Raw genomic sequence first — 17,050 nt, 5'->3', positions numbered from 1 at the left:
TATTTTAAAGTTGTTAATTCCTTTTCTAATCCTTCAGTTGGCAACCGGAACGCCAGGTTCCATTTAATGAAGTTAGATTACCACCACCACCTGATATAAAAAAAGAAATTAGTGAAGGAGATGAAGTAGAGGTATGTATTTATAAGTTTATTTTCTTGTGTTTATTTTTTTGTTTTAAATAAATATTCTTGTTGGAAAATCTGTTTAGCTGATAGAGAATAAATCTAATTCCTTTTCTCCATTCTTTCTATTGGTAATGGCTGTGTAATGTAGCAGTGCTTGAGTTTTGGAGCCAGAACTGGGATTAATGTCTCAATGCTACCATTTTTAGGTTTGTAGCCTTGGTCAAGTTTTTTTGTTTTTAATGACTAAAGTGAAAATAATTTGAGAATTAACGATGATAGTGCATTTGAGTTGTTTTGCACAGAATCTGGCGGAGAGAACGTTGGTCATTATTTCCTTTTTTTTTTGCCATTTTGTCTTGTGCTTTTTCCTCAGTATCTTTGTACAGTATTAGTAGCTGTCCTTTATTGTAGTGATCATTAATATAGTTCCTATGTAACAATATGAAATATAATTAGCATACTGCCTTTTTGAATGTTCTAGAAATATTCAGAAAAATTTACAAGGAAGAAAACAAAATCACTGCCCAGAGATAAAAACCACATTTCATGGTTTGCATATTCCCAGGCTCTTCCTTTTTTCTCTTTTAAAAAATAAAAATTGTGCTGCTTCTTTGTATCTTGTTTTTTTTCACACTTAGTAGATCTTGAATGTCACTTAGTAGATCTTGAATGTCTGTCTTTATATTTATTTTTGATTAACATGCCTGCTGTTATGTAAAAAGAAACTTGGAAATAATTGTCAAATAGAAGCATAATGAGTTTGTTGGAGATAGAAAATTTGATTTTCGATTTTTAAGAAATTGATACCTCCAAGGAGCTCAAATATGCTAAATGTATTTCTCACAAGGAGTTGCCTTGATAGTGTTGAAAGATTTTCAAATCTCATTTGTACCTAATTTATGTAGGCTGGGGTAGGAGAACTGGGAACACGGGTCGATCTTTAATGATGAAACAGCTATCTAAATAAATGTTTTTATAAACACTTAACAGTACGTACTTCATGCCATACACTGTTCTGAGTGCTTTGCAGATGAACTCAGTTACTTGCCACTTTTATTCTTCATAATTTTTTTAATGGTAAATTTTCTTTTGAGTTAATTGTAGATGTTAGGCTAGAAAGTCAAATTGTAGGGCTTTAACCCCTAACAGCTTGAACTCACATTCTAAAATTCTGCCTAGATTTTAATTCTTGCTCTAGGTAATTAGAGCAAGCATCCTTCTGCTTTTGCTAAATCAAAGCATGTTATAACTTAATTGTGTCAGGATGCCACATGTGTGGCAGTCATTTCTGTGAGTAGTGCTTTTCATATTTTAAAAATTGTTAAAAAAAAAAAATTGTTGTTCAGACAGTTATTGTTAATGTAAAGGCTCAGTTTAAAGGAAAAACTTGGTGGAGTGCTGAGGGTGTTGTTACAGTGTGCTTTCCTCAGTCTCAATCTGGGAAGATCCTGTCCAGTTCCTGGACCATCTTTATGGCTTGCCTCCCCAGTTGTATACAAAACTTTATTGAATGATTTGGAAATTGATGATTACAGAGTGTTTTATTTCACTTTCTGTTTTATGGTTCAGTCTTGGTGAAATTTGTTCCTTAAAATTAATGAGAATCATGGTCTGGAATTAAGATATTACTGTTACTTTGTAAATTTTTTGTGCTTTTGAAATTTTTGAAAATTCATATAGGGAAGAAGTTTAAAATTAATCTTGCCACCTGTGGATTTATTGTTCTTTTTTGTTTTGTTTTTTTGCCAGCGTTAGAAATTTATTCTTATGACATAGAATGAATGCTTAGGAATTATGGTTGTTAGTACTTTATATTTTGTGTCAAATAACTTTATGTAAGCTCCCCCCCCTAAATTCAAAGTAACAAAACTTAATATAAAAAGTGAAATGATACAGAGTTACATAAAGTAAAAAGTGAACCTTTCCTCTTAGTGTAGGTATGTAGGTGTGCTTATCTGCCCACCCCAGCTTAAATCTTACTTAAGAGATGTCTCTTTAGATTTTTTTTCTTTGAATTTATAAAGAATATGTGTGCTATTTTAAGTTACAAAAATTGGGAATACATTCTATTTGTGATTTTTATAGTCAGTTAATTAAGATTCTGTAGACATTTTCAAGTCTGCACATACAGATTTAACCTCATTTTTTCTCACCACCCCATGATATTCCTTAGTATAGGTGTATCATAATTAGAAGTCGTTGAAATTATTGACAGTTGTTTTTTGCTTTTATCCCCTCCAATAAAAAGCAAGAGTTAATGTCCTTATGTAAATCATTTTCTGTTAGTATAAATCTTGGTGGTTCAATTGCTGAATCAAAGGCATGTATATTGAAAATTTTGATAATACCAAACTATACCATTTTGTCCTCCAAAAATGCTTTTTGAATGACCACTTCATAATTTTGCTAATACATTAAGGTGTTTGTTTCCTCATAGATGGACTGGCTGGATTATTATTAATCTCATCTGTAAGTTTTCATAAACGTGATAGAAGGAAGCTTTTGTCTTTATCTTCTGAACCTTGATTACTAGTGATATGGAGTGTCTTTTAAATTAGTTTATTGGCTGTTAGCCCCTTGTTCTGTTTATTATCTATTTTATTTTTTGCCCATGTAGTTTTCGATGTTGGAAATGTGTACATTTTATGGGTAAGTTTCTGTTATATATTGTGTTTTCTCCCAGGCATTCTTTAAAAAGCTGTACTTTAGTGCTTTTGCCATTAAGAGTTTATATTTTTACTTATTCAGATCTGCCAATTTTCCCAGATTCAGATCTATCAGTTTTCCCAGTGTGACCTCCAAGATAACCCATTTTAGTACTTCTACAGAGATGCACCCCCCCCGTTTTTTTTTTTAAAGAGTATTTAGGTTTTTAATATAACTTGATTCTTTTTAGGGTAATTTATTGCATAGTATATTGATTTTTTTTTTTTTAATTAAGTCATTGGCTACTGTTTTCTTTGTGCTGCTAGTCGTAAATACTATAATAGCAGTGATAACAGCTGACACTAACCCATATAATATATATATAACTAACTGGCTTTTTAAACACATTCTATCAGTTTGACATAATAGTCTCTTGAGGGCCTCTTCTAAACTCTATGAATACTTTAATTAGCCTTTCCAAGGTTCATGTAGCCTGAAGGTTAGAAAGTTGAATAACCAGTGTAAGTTTTTGTCCTGAATGTTAATTCTTTCTAATATGTCATGCTGTATTACAGGGTGTTGTCAATTTTGTGCCACATTCCCAACTCTTGTTCTTTTGCAGCTCTAGGAACCCTTCCTCTTTGAAGAATGGAAAGGTGACTATGATTTGGCCATTAGTAATTGATTTAGAACAGAAATGATCCAGAAGGGAGCTTTTCATTAAGCTGTCCAGGCATTTATCTAAAGTTCAGCCATACAACAGAAGACCTAAATAGACATTTTTCCAGAAGACATACAGATTGCCAACATACAGATGTTCAACATGGCTAATTATTAGAGAAATGCAAATCAAGACTACAGTGAGATATCACCTCACACCAGTCAGAATGGCCATCATCAAAAAGTCTACAAATAATAAATGCTAGAGAGGATGTGGAGAAAAGGAACCCTCCTACACTATTGGTGGGAATGTAAATTGGTGCAGCCACTATGGAAAACAGTATAGAGACTCCTTTAAAAACTAAAAGTAGAATTACCATATGATCCAACAATCCCACTCCTGGGCATATATCTGGAGAAAACTGATTTGAAAAGATATAGGTACCCCAGTGTTCACAGCAGCACTATTTACAATAGCCAAGACGTGGAAGCAACCTAAATGTCCATTGGCAGATGAGTGGATAAAGAAGATATGGTGTGTATACACACACACACACACACACGCACGCACGCACGCACGCACGCACGTACGTATATATACACACACAATGGGATACTGCTCAGCCATAAAAAAGAATGAAAGAATGCTATTTGCAGCAACATGGATGGAGCTAGAGATTATCATACTGAGTGAAGTAAGCCAAAGACAAATACTTTATGATGACTTATTTTTTTTAAATTTTAATTTTTTAAATATTTTGGCTGTGCCACGCAGCATGTGGGATCTTAGTTCCCCGACCAGGTATTGAACCCATGCCCTCTGAATTGGAAGTGCGGAGTCTTAACCACTGGACTGCCAGGAAGTCCCCGTATGATCTCACTTATATGTGGAATCTAACATATGACATAAGTGAACTTATTTACTAAACAGACTCACAGACATACAAAGCAAAGTTGGGTTACCAAAGGGGAAGGGGTGGGGGATAAATTAGGAATTTGGGATTAACAGATACACACTACTGTATATAAAATAAACAACAAAGACTTACTGTATAGCACAGAGAACTATAGTCAATGTTTTGTAATAGCCTATAATGGAAAAGAATCTGAAAAAGAATATATATACACGTATATATATATATACATAGATATACACATATATATATACAAAACTGAATCACTTTGCTGTACACCTGAAACTAACCCAATATTGTAAATCAACTATGCTTCTATTAAAAAATAATAATTAAAAAATTCAACCATATGAACTTTCCATTCTTGTAGGTCAGGTATGGTTAAATATTGGCGATTTCACATGGCTTACTCTAAAATTTTATTACTTTACAAACATGTTTGGCTACTTCAGGCTTGCCCTTTCCAGCCAATTTATGAGACTTAGATGAAATTATAAAACATAAATTAGTGTCTGGTAGTGGCCTCAAGAGGACACTATATGGCTTATAATAGAAAGTTGGTTTTGAAAAGTCTAAGATTCAAAGGTTTATTTTTAAACCTAATTGGTGGCTTTGTGTTTGATATCTTAAAAAGTGGCATATATTTTTAAATCTTTAAAGTATTTAATATAATTAATTTTTTTTGACAAGTGTCTGCTTAGTAGTTGATTTTGTTAACAAAAGATTGCTAAGAAAATTGGTAATTTCCTGGTGGTCCAGTGGTTAAGACTCTGCTTTCACTGCTGAGAGCCTGGGTTCGATCTCTGGTCAGGGAAATAAGATCCCACAAGCCGCGTGGCATGGCCAAAAAAAAAGATTGCTAAGAAAATAATGCTCAGCTTGTAAAGTTGGAGATGATGGGAAAATGAAGAGTTCTTTAGATTCTCTTAAGCTGGATATATAGTATAATGTTCTGGGATATTGGAAGGGCAGGAGAAAGAGTTTTTCCCCAGTGATTTCACATGTGAGGGGCCTTATTTTTTATTATAAGATGCCTACCTTATTCAGCAAGTTAATAACGCACACAAACGTGTTACATAGGAAACCTGACATCTCAAGCTAATAGATAATTTTATAAGACTTCTTAAGTTTTTCCTCTTGGGTTTAACATATTTGATATATAAAAACTTTTTTTTTGAATTGTGAAGTTTTCTGGTTGAAATACAGATTGGCAAGTTTTTGTTCTTGTGATGTATGCCTTTTCTTCCATCTTTTATGGCAGATAGTCAGACATTATGGTTCTGCATCTTTATAATTTAGTTATAATCCTGGGATAGGTCCCTTGAGAGAAATTTGATAAAGGGATTAAGAATAATTTGATGTAGAACACTCCCTTACCTTACAATTTTTTTTTTTTTTTTTTAAATTTGGCCATGCCGCATGGCATGCGGGATCTTAGTTCCCTGACCAGGGATCAAACTCGAGCCCCCCTGCAGTGGAAGTGCAGGGTCTTAAACCACTGGACTGCCAGGGAAGCCCTCTTACCTTACAATTTTTTTAATTTAGTATTTTACTTATATGACAAATACAATATACATGTATAATTTACATCTTACCTTTTAAAATGTTTCAGTTTGATTCTTGCAACCAGTCTGAAAATTCTAGCTGTCTGTAGTTAGTCAGTCTTTCTCATAATATGAAGTTAGCATTGTTAGTCTTAGTGCTTGGGAATGCTCATACATTAAAGAATAGGTGAACATATTCTTTATTACTTGTATCTTTTTCTTTTGGGCATTGGCCAGTTTCCAAGACTTATGAAACCCATTTGTTAAAGTATCAGCCACAGATACTAATGAGATAATACTGTTGTGTAAGTAGATAAATCACATTAGTGTTTTCTAGATGTTAAGCTTGCTTTCCTAATGTACATTTTCTATTTCTTCATAGATTGTAATGAGATGAAATAGATATGAATAGTACTCAATAAACGTCTTTCATGTAGTTGTAAGACAGGTTATTATGATTAAGCATTCAGTTTAATGCTTAACATTATTTAGAATTAGGTAAAAACTGGTAGAAATTGTCTGCTGGTGTTCACATTATTTCTATTTGGTTATAACTTTGAAAGGCATCGTTGAACATTATTAACTTGAATGAAAAGCTGATAACATTAGGATCCAGACTGGAATTCCATTTAAGTCATAATTTGGTTGTGTGCTAGAATTTGGAGGCCAGTAAGGTTTGACTTGGGTTCATTTGGTAGAAAGAATACTGAAATAGGCTTTTGGAATTTGATTCTTCCATGAAACTGTAGCCTTCTTCAATCTGGGTACTGTTGTGTTTTTAGGTCTCTCATGGGCACTCCTTAGTCTTTTTTTAAGCTCTTTCTTGGATTTGAAGAAACTTAGAATGTTAGAGAAATGAGGGCCATTGCCTTAGAGTGTGAATTGCTTTCTTGGAATAGTTTGGGGATTTAAGTGAATTGAAATCTGAAGGGAATTTCTGTGAGGTGCTTTTTACTCCAATGACGTAGTCATAAATAAATTCAGTAATCTACATCTCGGACATAGTACGCTAGGGCGTGGTTTTAACACTGGGTTATTAAAATGACTTTTTATTGTGTTGAGTACACTGTTCATTTTGTAAAGGATGTTATTTGACCCACAACACAAAAGTGGAGGCAAATTCATAGCATTTTGATTTGAGCCAGGAACTTAGATTAATTTGGCTTTATGAGAGAGGCTTTGTCTTTCAGGGATCCGTTATTAATGAAGTTTACAGAGATGGATGTAAGTATAAAATGGAATCCAGCATTTTAGTGTTCAATGAGAACTAAAGCTGCAAGACAGTCCACAATGTTTTATTCTTTTTTGTAGGTAAACTTACATAGAAAACCAGATTCCTAGACGATTATTCTTTGGTGAAATAGAACAGGTAGTTTATTTTAAGACCCATTTTTCAGCATTCAAGCTTGAGGCACCCATCCACTGTAGATCAACAAGAGATATACCAGTCTGTTTAGCTGAACTGCCTTTCTAAGATAGTGCTTGGAAAGGGCACTTTCCTTGTTCTCAGGATTTTCTTTTTGGTTTTTAATTCTCAGTATACTAGGGAAAATAGTCAACATTTACCATTTGAGTCTAATGGGCCATTTTTATTGTTTTTTATATTTTTAAGTCATTTTACATATAAATTTACAGAAGTAAGAATAAAAGGATGGTGAAGATAAACATTATTAGATATTTTAATAAGCATTTAAACAAAGAAATCCAAGTTTTTATTTCATGTTTTCCTGGTTTTTGACAATACATATACCTAAAATGAGCAAAGTTTTCTGAATATTAACCTATTGCTCATCAGCTATCATGCATAAGTCCAGAACATAGCCATCTTGTAAATACTGATATCAGATTTAAAGTCCATCTCTGATAAGCTCTAGTTTATCATTTCTTCTCTTTCATCTTACACACTTGAATTATCAGAATGCAGTGGTTTAAGAATACACTTGACCCTTGACCAACATGGGTTTGAACTGCATGGGTCCATGTATACTCGGATGCCCCCCCATGCGGCTTGTGGAAGTCTTAGTTCGCTGACCAGAGATTGAACCTGGGCCCTCGGCAGTGACAGTGTAGAGTCTTGATCACTGGACCGCCAGGGAATTCCCACTCAGATTATTTTCGATAGAAAATACTACAGTACTGCATGATCAGTGGTTGGTTGAGTTCACAGATGTGGAACTGCATATACAGAAGGCCGTCTGTGTAACACTCAGCTTTCAACTGCATGGAGGGTTGACTCCCCTAATCCCTTTGTTGTTCAAGGGTCGATTGTATTTTGGAACTTTTGACGGCTTCTAATTTTATCGAATAGAATATTACCATCTTTGCCCTATAATTACATCACTCATATTTAACCAATTGGATTGACTAATGTGCATTTCTTCGTCGTCTGTTTCTTTCTAGTCAAGAAGATGGCAGAGTATTTTAGGATGTAGGAAAAATAAGGTTCCTGGATTCTGTCTTAGATTTATGTAAGGGTTCATTGGATGCTTAATAACAGTTGCAAGACAATGAGTTTTATTCTACTCTAAAAGTAAGAATTTCTTATTTTTTGGAAGATCTGTAAGAAAGGATAGAGTCAAGAAATAGTTAGATTTACTCATATAAGAAATGCAGAAGCTAAAATTGAGTTCACTGGAGCTTCATTGGTATATAGGCTTTTTTTTCCCTCATAGCTTTTCTCTAATCATGGTGTGCAGTAAAGTTGATCATGAAGTTTTGGCTTATTTATTTTTAGTTCCAGTAGTCCACCACTTCGAAGATTACTCTCATCATCATCTTGATAGAAGCTTCAGGCTTTCCAAAACTGTTTGCCTATCAGTAGTTGTTTGCATTATTTCACAAATGGCTGTTAACATGTATTGATTGGTAGATTTCTCTGCCCACCTGTGTAGGGGCAACCTTAGTTTAATCAAGATTTTTGTGAGTGTTTCTTAGTCATCTCTTCCCAGCCTCCCCCCCCTTCTCATGTATTGAAAATATATCAAACAAACTGCTGTGTCATAAGAAATAAGTCTAATTCTCAATGGAAACTTTTCTAATGTATTATATTTTAAAATACCTGATAATTATAGAATACATAAGATACAGGGTTTTTTTTGCATAGGAGGTTTTGTAAGGTATGTACTCTGCTAGATGTACTAAATGTGTGTATAATTTTTTTTGTTCAAAGACTTTTAGTACATTTAAGTTCCTCAGCAAGGGATTTAAATGTCATACCTTGAAGGAATTTTAAAATAGGAAGAAATTTTAAAAACTTTCTAAAAACAGTTCTTAATTTCAACATTTTATAAATACTGATAACAGATTTAAAATACATCTTATTAAGGTTCTAGCTTATCCTTACTTCTGATACTTGAATCATCAGAATGCCATGCTCGAAGATGAACAGTGTTGACAGAAACTGAAAGACCTATGTTTTACACTATGTAAAACTGTCTTGTAAGAAGCATTTCTTTAAAATAATACTTATTGGGACTTCCCTGGTGGCACAGTGGTTAAGAATCTGCCTGCCAATGCAGGGGACACGAGTTCGAGCCCTGGTCCAGGAAGATCCCGCATGCTACGGAGCAACTAAGCCCGTGTGCCACAACTACTGAGCCTGCGCTCTAGAGCCCGCGAGTCACAACTACCAAGCCTGCGCGCCTAGAGCCATGCTCCGCAGCAAGAGAAGCCACTGCAGTGAGAAGCCTGCGTACCGCAATGAAGAGTAGCTCCTGCTCGCCACAACTGCAGAAAGCCTGTGCGGCAACGAAGACCCAATGCAGCCAAAAAAATAAAAATGAAAATAAATAAATAAATCTCTTTAAAAAAAAAAATATTTATGTTTAGTAAACCCTCTTGAATTTGGAATTCGATTTCCAAGGAGCCAAATTGCCCAAAGAGGGTTCAGTTTTATTTTTCAGTAGTAAAATTTAAGCGTATATAACTTTTATTAAATCATGTTTAGTACACCAATTTCATTTTGTTCACAATATTTTTTTTTAATTTATTTTTGGCTGTGTTGGGTCTTTGTTGCTGTGCACGGGCTTTCTCTAGTTGCGGTGAGCAGGGGCTGTTCTTTGTATTACTCTTAACAATAAAATTTTTGATTCTTGAATTTAATGGAAGTTTGCGCTTATAATAAGTCATTGTCTATAGTGTTGAAATCTTTTTGGATGAAGGAATAAGGGCATTTTTTTTCTTGCCAGGTGTATTCAAGAGCAAATGATCAAGAACCATGTGGATGGTGGTTGGCTAAAGTTCGAATGATGAAAGGAGAAGTAAGTGATGTTGAAACTTGCTTTGTGACTGATTTCCAAGGAAACACCTCCACTCTTGGTTCTGTAAATGTTACTCCAACTCTTAGTTGTTAAAAGCCTACTTCAGAAATAGTTAATCATGCCTTTCAAAAAGTCATGAGACCAGTAACTTATATTTGTGTTCTGGATTTGCAAACACCAAAACTGCTCTCCAGAGGTACAAATAACGCAGGCATGTGAGGACCACCATAGTTCATGCTTGTAAGAATGTATAATCTGGTTTAGGCAAATCAGATTGATGTAACTAAGCTGTGCTTAGTATTTGTGCCACAAGGGGGAGGGTCTACTGGTTAAACTGAGCAAGGTAATTAGAACTTCATTTAAAGCTCATTATTTTTGTTCAGATGGGATTTTTAAAATATTTTGATGTCTTTTAGTTTTATGTCATTGAATATGCTGCTTGTGATGCCACTTACAATGAAATAGTCACATTTGAACGACTTCGGCCTGTCAATCAAAATAAAACTGTCAAAAAAAATACCTTCTTTAAATGCACAGTGGATGTTCCTGAGGATTTGAGAGAGGCGTGAGTAATTTTGTTTACTGTTGAATTGATTTGTGAATCAAGAGGATTTTTCAGTGCTACAAAAAACTTTTTTCCCCAGACGCCCAGTCAAAAACTTTGATAGAAAATCTTTTTAACAAACAAAAGTTTTAATGGGTGGTGTCAAAATGAAATACTGAGTTTTCATTATAATTGCCCTCTAAATTTAACCTATTATTTAGGTCTTACTCATGAATTACTTTCTCCCTAGGTGTGCTAATGAAAATGCACATAAAGATTTTAAGAAAGCAGTAGGAGCATGCAGAATTTTTTACCATCCAGAAACCACACAGCTAATGATACTGGTAAGGTAACTCCATATTTTAAGGTAGATAATGAATATTGTACAGATTTTATAATTAAATATTTCAAAAGATAAAAGCTAACTTGTTTTATAGTGACTTTATTAAAATACAGTGTGGGAGAAATTTTTTTGCAGTTATAAAATTAATTTGTAAATTTCTCCTGGAGTAAGGAGGAAAAATCAATATAATATTCTTTACATCATAAAATCCTTAATGTATGGGATCCTGGATTCTACCCGCGCCCCCCAATCATAATTTGAAGAGTAGATCTAAGTAATATGGAAATTAAGAAAGCAAAGTAAGATTAACTTGTGGCGGGGGGTGGTGCATGTTAGGTGAGGAGAGAAGTATAGTAGATGAAAATCAAGGAAGGCCTTATGTGGAAGGTTGTGTTTGTATTACCTTGAAAAAGGATTTAAGTTTTTGAGTGATTAACTTGTGTGTTTATAGTCTGCCAGTGAAGCAACTGTGAAGAGAGTAAATATTTTGAGTGACATGCATTTGCGAAGTATTCGTACGAAGTTGATGCTTATGTCCAGAAATGAAGAGGCCACTAAGCATTTAGAAGTAAGTGGGTTTACTTGTAAAAGGTTTTTTGCGTGTTCCATTTAGTTTCATGAGTATGTTGTTCAAGTTCCACGGCTGAAACTACTTGACTGTTAGGTAAGGCAACTTGGGACCTGTTTTATGGCTAATAACTGGAGTCATTGTGTCCTTAGAAGAATTACTTTTTTCTATTACTTTTATCAAACATAGCCTTTTGCCAGCTAAATGCCTGTTATTTGTTAGGACTTGGATGACAGGTGCCAAAGAGCTTAAAAACTCACTAGGGATTTCCAGTAGAACTTTATTGCTGGTTTTTACTGTCCTGTATCAGTCACAATGCACTTCCTTAGTAACTGGTTCACTGTAACGACTCCTGGGTAAGAAGAGAGGATACATGGCTTGTAGTTTTAAAAAAGAGCCTATCATTGCTTCTCTCCATCCTAAGGTATTCCTGTTTTCTCCTCTTCTTCGCTGCCACACTATTAGGAGATGTGTTCCCCCCACCCCCTCCCACACGCACTTGTGCACACACACACTGTCTTAGAGAAATTAGGGTACATTTATCTTTAGGATAAGTACACTAATGCCCTTATTAATTTAAAAGTTCCAAACAAGGGATATGTGAATGAGTTTTGAAACATGAATCATCTGAATTGGAGAGCTTCCTGTATCAGTAATTCTGGAAAATTGTTTTAGAATTACTGTTTTCTGTGACCATGATTAGATAGACAGGTCAACCTTTTTTCCCCTTCCATTATATGACCCCAAATGAATTTCCTTTATTCCTTTTTTTCTTAGTTCTTTTTCTTTTTTAAAAAAAATTATAGTGAAATAAACATAAGATTTACCATCCTAACCATTTTTAAGTGTGCAGTTGATAGTGTTGAGAAGTGTATTCACATTTGATCAACCTTCAGAACCTTTTCATCTTGCAAAAGTGAAACTCTGTGTCCATTAAACAACTTCACATTTCCCCTTCCTCCCAGCCCCAGGTCACCACCATTCTACTTTGTTTCTATAAATTTGAGTACTCTAGATACCTTTCGTAAGTGGAATCATGTAGTATTTGTCTTTTTGTGAGTGGCTTATTTCACTAAGCGTAATGTCCTCAATGTTTGTCCATGTCATAGCATGTATCAGAATTTCCTTTTTAAGGCTGAATAATTCTGGTGGTACTCACATATCACATTTTGTTTTTCCATTCAGTGGACATGTGGGTTGCTTTCTCCTCTTGACTGTTGTGAATAATACTATGAACATAGGCGTACAAAAATTTTTTTTGATCTTTTATAATAAATTCTAATTTGCCTCTTTTACTAGTGCACAAAACAACTTGCAGCAGCTTTTCATGAGGAATTTGTTGTGAGAGAAGATTTGATGGGCCTGGCAATAGGAACACATGGTAGTAACATACAGCAAGCTAGAAAGGTTCCTGGAGTTACAGCTATTGAGCTAGATGAAGATACTGGAACATTTAGAATCTACGGCGAGGTAAGCTGTTTGTCCCCCACCTTGGGTAACTTTCCTATAACATGTTAACCATTGTCTGGAATTTCAGTTTCCAAAGGATGTAACGCTTTAAAGTAATCAGCCTGGCAATCGTTACATGTATATAGGGGGATTAAAGGTTGTGTTTAATGTGTACTCTTCTCAAAAGTTCCTTAATCAACTGCTTCTCAATTTTACTCTGTTTTATGTGCATTATAGATAATTTATTTAAATATTTTTTGAGTGCTTACTGTCGGGCACTGGCAGTTATAAATAGCATATAATAGAATAGCTTTTTTTTTTTAAATGAGGATTATTCTTTTTTTTTTGTAAATTTACTTATTTATTTATTTATTTTATTTTTGGCTGTGTTGGGTCTTCGTTTCTGTGCGAGGGCTTTCTCTAGTTGCGGCAAGCGGGGGCCACTCTTCATCGCGGTGCGCGGGCCTCTCACTACCGCGGCCTCTCTTGTTGCGGAGCACAGGCTCCAGACGTGCAGGCTCAGTAGTTGTGGCTCACGGGCCCAGCTGCTCTGCGGCATGTGGGATCCTCCCAGACCAGGGCTCGAACCCGTGTCCCCTGCATTGGCAGGCAGATTCTCAACCACTGCGCCACCAGGGAAGCCCTAGAATAGCTTTTGTAGAACTTGAATTTGAATAATATTTTGTCACTGGTTAATTGTGACATCTGTGTGGACAGGAAAATAATCTGAAAAATAAATCAGACTTTTCTTCATTGAGACCATCCTTCACATTAGAGTAAATGAGTTTTTTGGGGGTGATAATTTCAAGTCTTGACTTTTCATTTGAGTCATATAGTAAATCTTATTAGAGGCCTGATTTTTACTTCCGAAACCGTTAGAAGTGGGCCATATAACAAAGTAATTAAGATGAAAGGCTTTGGAGCCATACTGCCTGAATTGGAATTCTGTATCTACCACTTTGAGAGGGCTTGGAGAAAGTTACTCAGCTTCCCTGCATAATCTTCCGAATTGTAAAATGAGAATAATAATAGTGCTTACCTTACAGTTTATGAGGATTAAATACGGTTTTAAAATTTTTGCTGTGTATAATACAGTGAGCACACAATATACTTGACCTATGGTTATTAGAGGACAAACATTAGAAGTGGAAGTTAACTGTTACTAGAACTATAAATTCCTTTTGGAGAAGACACCCCCCCCCCATCTTCTAGTCTTTTAAAATCATAACCATTAGCGATTAGGAATTTTAATGATGTTATCAGTAGGTAATTTTTTTTAAATGCATCTGCAGAAACAGCCTTTTAAATCATTTCTTATGTTGAGAATGAAAAAACAATGCAGATAGTACAGACAACATGAACAATTTTTTTTTTTAACACTCACCTGGAGAATTCAGCATAGGAGTGTGGGCCAGATGTATTTAGGATTGGGTTAAAATTTGGCTAATGTAAGTAAGTTAAACTCTCTTGTTAATTTTCTCAGGAGCTTAAAAGGGACCTTAGAGATGTCTAACATTTTGGTTGTAAAAGACTCTTTCCTAGCTGTTTAATGATTACTGTGACTTTTTTTGGAAAAGTACTTCATGCATTACTTGACTTGAAATGTCACTCTGGTGGTCTGAGCAGAATCTTGTACTAGAGCATAATAATTCAGTTTTTCTTATTTTATTTTTTTTGTAGATTGTGGGTTTCTTCAAGGTTGAATTTCATGTTTGTTTCCCCTTTCTCCCAACCAGAGTGCTGATGCTGTAAAAAAGGCTAGAGGTTTTTTGGAATTTGTGGAGGATTTTATTCAGGTTCCTAGGAATCTTGTTGGTAAGTACTTCTACTAAATGTTAAATAAGTTAAATGTTATTGAATTACATACAGTGACTTAATTGAAAATTAGCATTTTCTGATATCTTAAAGTTATGTAGAGTATTTTTTTTATAACAGTTTGTCATAGTTTTTCTTAAGCCTTTTCATCCTTTGGCCTCTTTCTTAATATTTTCATTTGCTTGATGTCTTTATCATTCATATATCCATCAAAATTGTCATAGTACTTTTTGAGAAGGTATTTGTGGTAATTTTTTTTTGTTTAATGTAGAAGAAAAAGTAAGAGTGGACTAACAATAGGGTAATAAACTTCTACACAGTAGGCCTCAAGTAAGTAATAGTTGTTGCAAAGGCATAGACTAAAGTTTAAGAAGTCATAGGCAGGAGAGAAGGATGGTGATGATGATATGAGGGGAGGTTTCACTATTAAGTTTTTGACACTCAGTGAAAACTGCTGCGCCCATGGGTTATAAGTTAAGTGACAATTTTTGAATTTGAAGGTGCAGTTAAATCAGCATTATAGTTTGGGATTAGTTGTTTAACAGCTTTGTTATTAATATCCTCTACATCTGTGCTGTCTGTCCTTTAAAATGCTGTTTGAGACATATGGGAGAAGCTTTGGTCACATGTTAAATACTTAGTGATTATCCTAAAAGTTCGGCATAAATAAAGCATCAACATGATGTAGCAAAATTTACTAGGGGAATGGTTTTTTATGATTTTTTTTTGTCATCTATTGAATCTCATTAGTTTTTTGACCTTAATGAAATAGTTAGAGCCCCTTGGGCTCCATTTATATATAGTTACGCCTATAGGAAGATTCTATACATGTTTTACTTGTCAAATTCTGTAAAACATTAGTAGATGAAAATTTAAAAAAAAAAAACACTTCCACTATTAAAAAAGATGTTTGTTTTGGCCAGTAACAAGTAGTGCACTTGGGATAATAGTGTACAACACAAGAATTTGGACAGTTTCATGGTGTTCAACTGTATAAAAATCTTTTCACTTCTGCCCAAACGTTTGGATGGGTATGATATACTACCCGTTAAGTAAGCTCCACTTAATCTGTTCTTAGAAACCACTGTTCACTGTACACTGAATTGCTGGAGATTATGAGTTGAGAGGTTAAAATTAAATGTAAGTCTCAGGAATTGTACATAATTTTAATAAATGTTAAGATACAAAAAGTTACCAAATGTTTATTGTTGCCTAATGAAATTGCCTTTGACAAGAAAGCTGCTTTTGAAAATGATCCCCTTTGTTGTTTATATAATACTCTATTATTGACAGCTATCAGTACTAACATTTTGGTTGCTGCTTTTACAGAACATAATTTAACTTAAGATTTCTTCACTTGTAAAAATGATTGGAGGTGAGTGTGTCCAAGGGAGTCAGGGTTCTTTCCAGCCCAACAATTCTATAGAAGATAGCCTTGGTCTTGTAGAATTCGTGGTAGTGTTAATTTTAAGTAAAAATTCCTGATATTTCAGAAATAAGGAAATTGGATGTATTTGTAGCTCTCAGATTTTTCTCTTTATTCGTTTATCTGTGCAGTGATGTGAGTACCTGTCATGTCTCTTTTTTTCCTCCACCCTGGCTTGGTTGGCTTTGGTGATTTGGGTTATTTGTTTACTGTTTAGAAAATAAATATTAGCAACTATTATGCATTGGTGAAATACTCAGAAGTAAAGACTTCAGTTGGTTGGTGTGTATAATAGTAGTACTACATCTTCCTCCAAAATGTTTTCTGGGTGAAGCAGTGTTTTGAAAAATAGTACATTCTTAGTCCAAGTGAAAGAAAAAAAAGAGGACTGAGACGTAAATGGGAATGAGGACTACTTGGTAGGTAAGTTTCAGAGAGGATTCCCACACATGTTCAGGTTCCAAGGGTTCTAGACTTGTTGACCATTCCCATCCTTCCCAAATCAAAAGTATTACATGAACATTGATTTGAAAATTAATTGAAACTTTTCACCTCTTGGAAGCCTTCCTTAATCACTTCTCTACTCTGTCCCTTCAGCATTTATGCTCAGTGCTCATTATGCTACAGGTCTGCTTCAGTTTGTCAATATGCTTTGGAATTTAAACTGTGGAAATGATCAGTTAAAATACTGACGGTCTCTGGTGGGACTAAATAAAACTTGCAGGTAGGTCCTTGCCACAGACCCCAGAAGGGTGAT

At 34.6% G+C, this 17,050-nt stretch overlaps 1 protein-coding gene across 11 annotated transcripts in view; it reads left to right on the top strand.

Annotated features, from left to right (window-relative positions):
* Positions 1-17,050, top strand: part of FXR1 (FMR1 autosomal homolog 1) — a 56,652-nt gene that overhangs the window by 18,139 nt on the left and 21,463 nt on the right. For all 11 annotated transcript variants that reach the window (XM_082394018.1, XM_082394021.1, XM_082394013.1 and 8 more), the window contains 7 exons: positions 38-131; positions 10,077-10,148; positions 10,565-10,713; positions 10,943-11,036; positions 11,487-11,603; positions 12,903-13,073; positions 14,789-14,867. In XM_082394018.1, coding sequence (XP_082250144.1) covers positions 38-131; positions 10,077-10,148; positions 10,565-10,713; positions 10,943-11,036; positions 11,487-11,603; positions 12,903-13,073; positions 14,789-14,867 — 776 coding nt within the window. The remainder of the gene's footprint in view (positions 1-37; positions 132-10,076; positions 10,149-10,564; positions 10,714-10,942; positions 11,037-11,486; positions 11,604-12,902; positions 13,074-14,788; positions 14,868-17,050) is intronic.

Source organism: Balaenoptera borealis, assembly GCF_965194805.1.
Source record: "Balaenoptera borealis genome assembly, chromosome: 5".
In the NCBI taxonomy this organism is placed as follows: domain Eukaryota; kingdom Metazoa; phylum Chordata; class Mammalia; order Artiodactyla; family Balaenopteridae; genus Balaenoptera; species Balaenoptera borealis.
The sequence above is the reverse complement of the archived record's forward strand: the minus strand, read 5'-3'. Positions and strand labels throughout refer to the sequence as shown.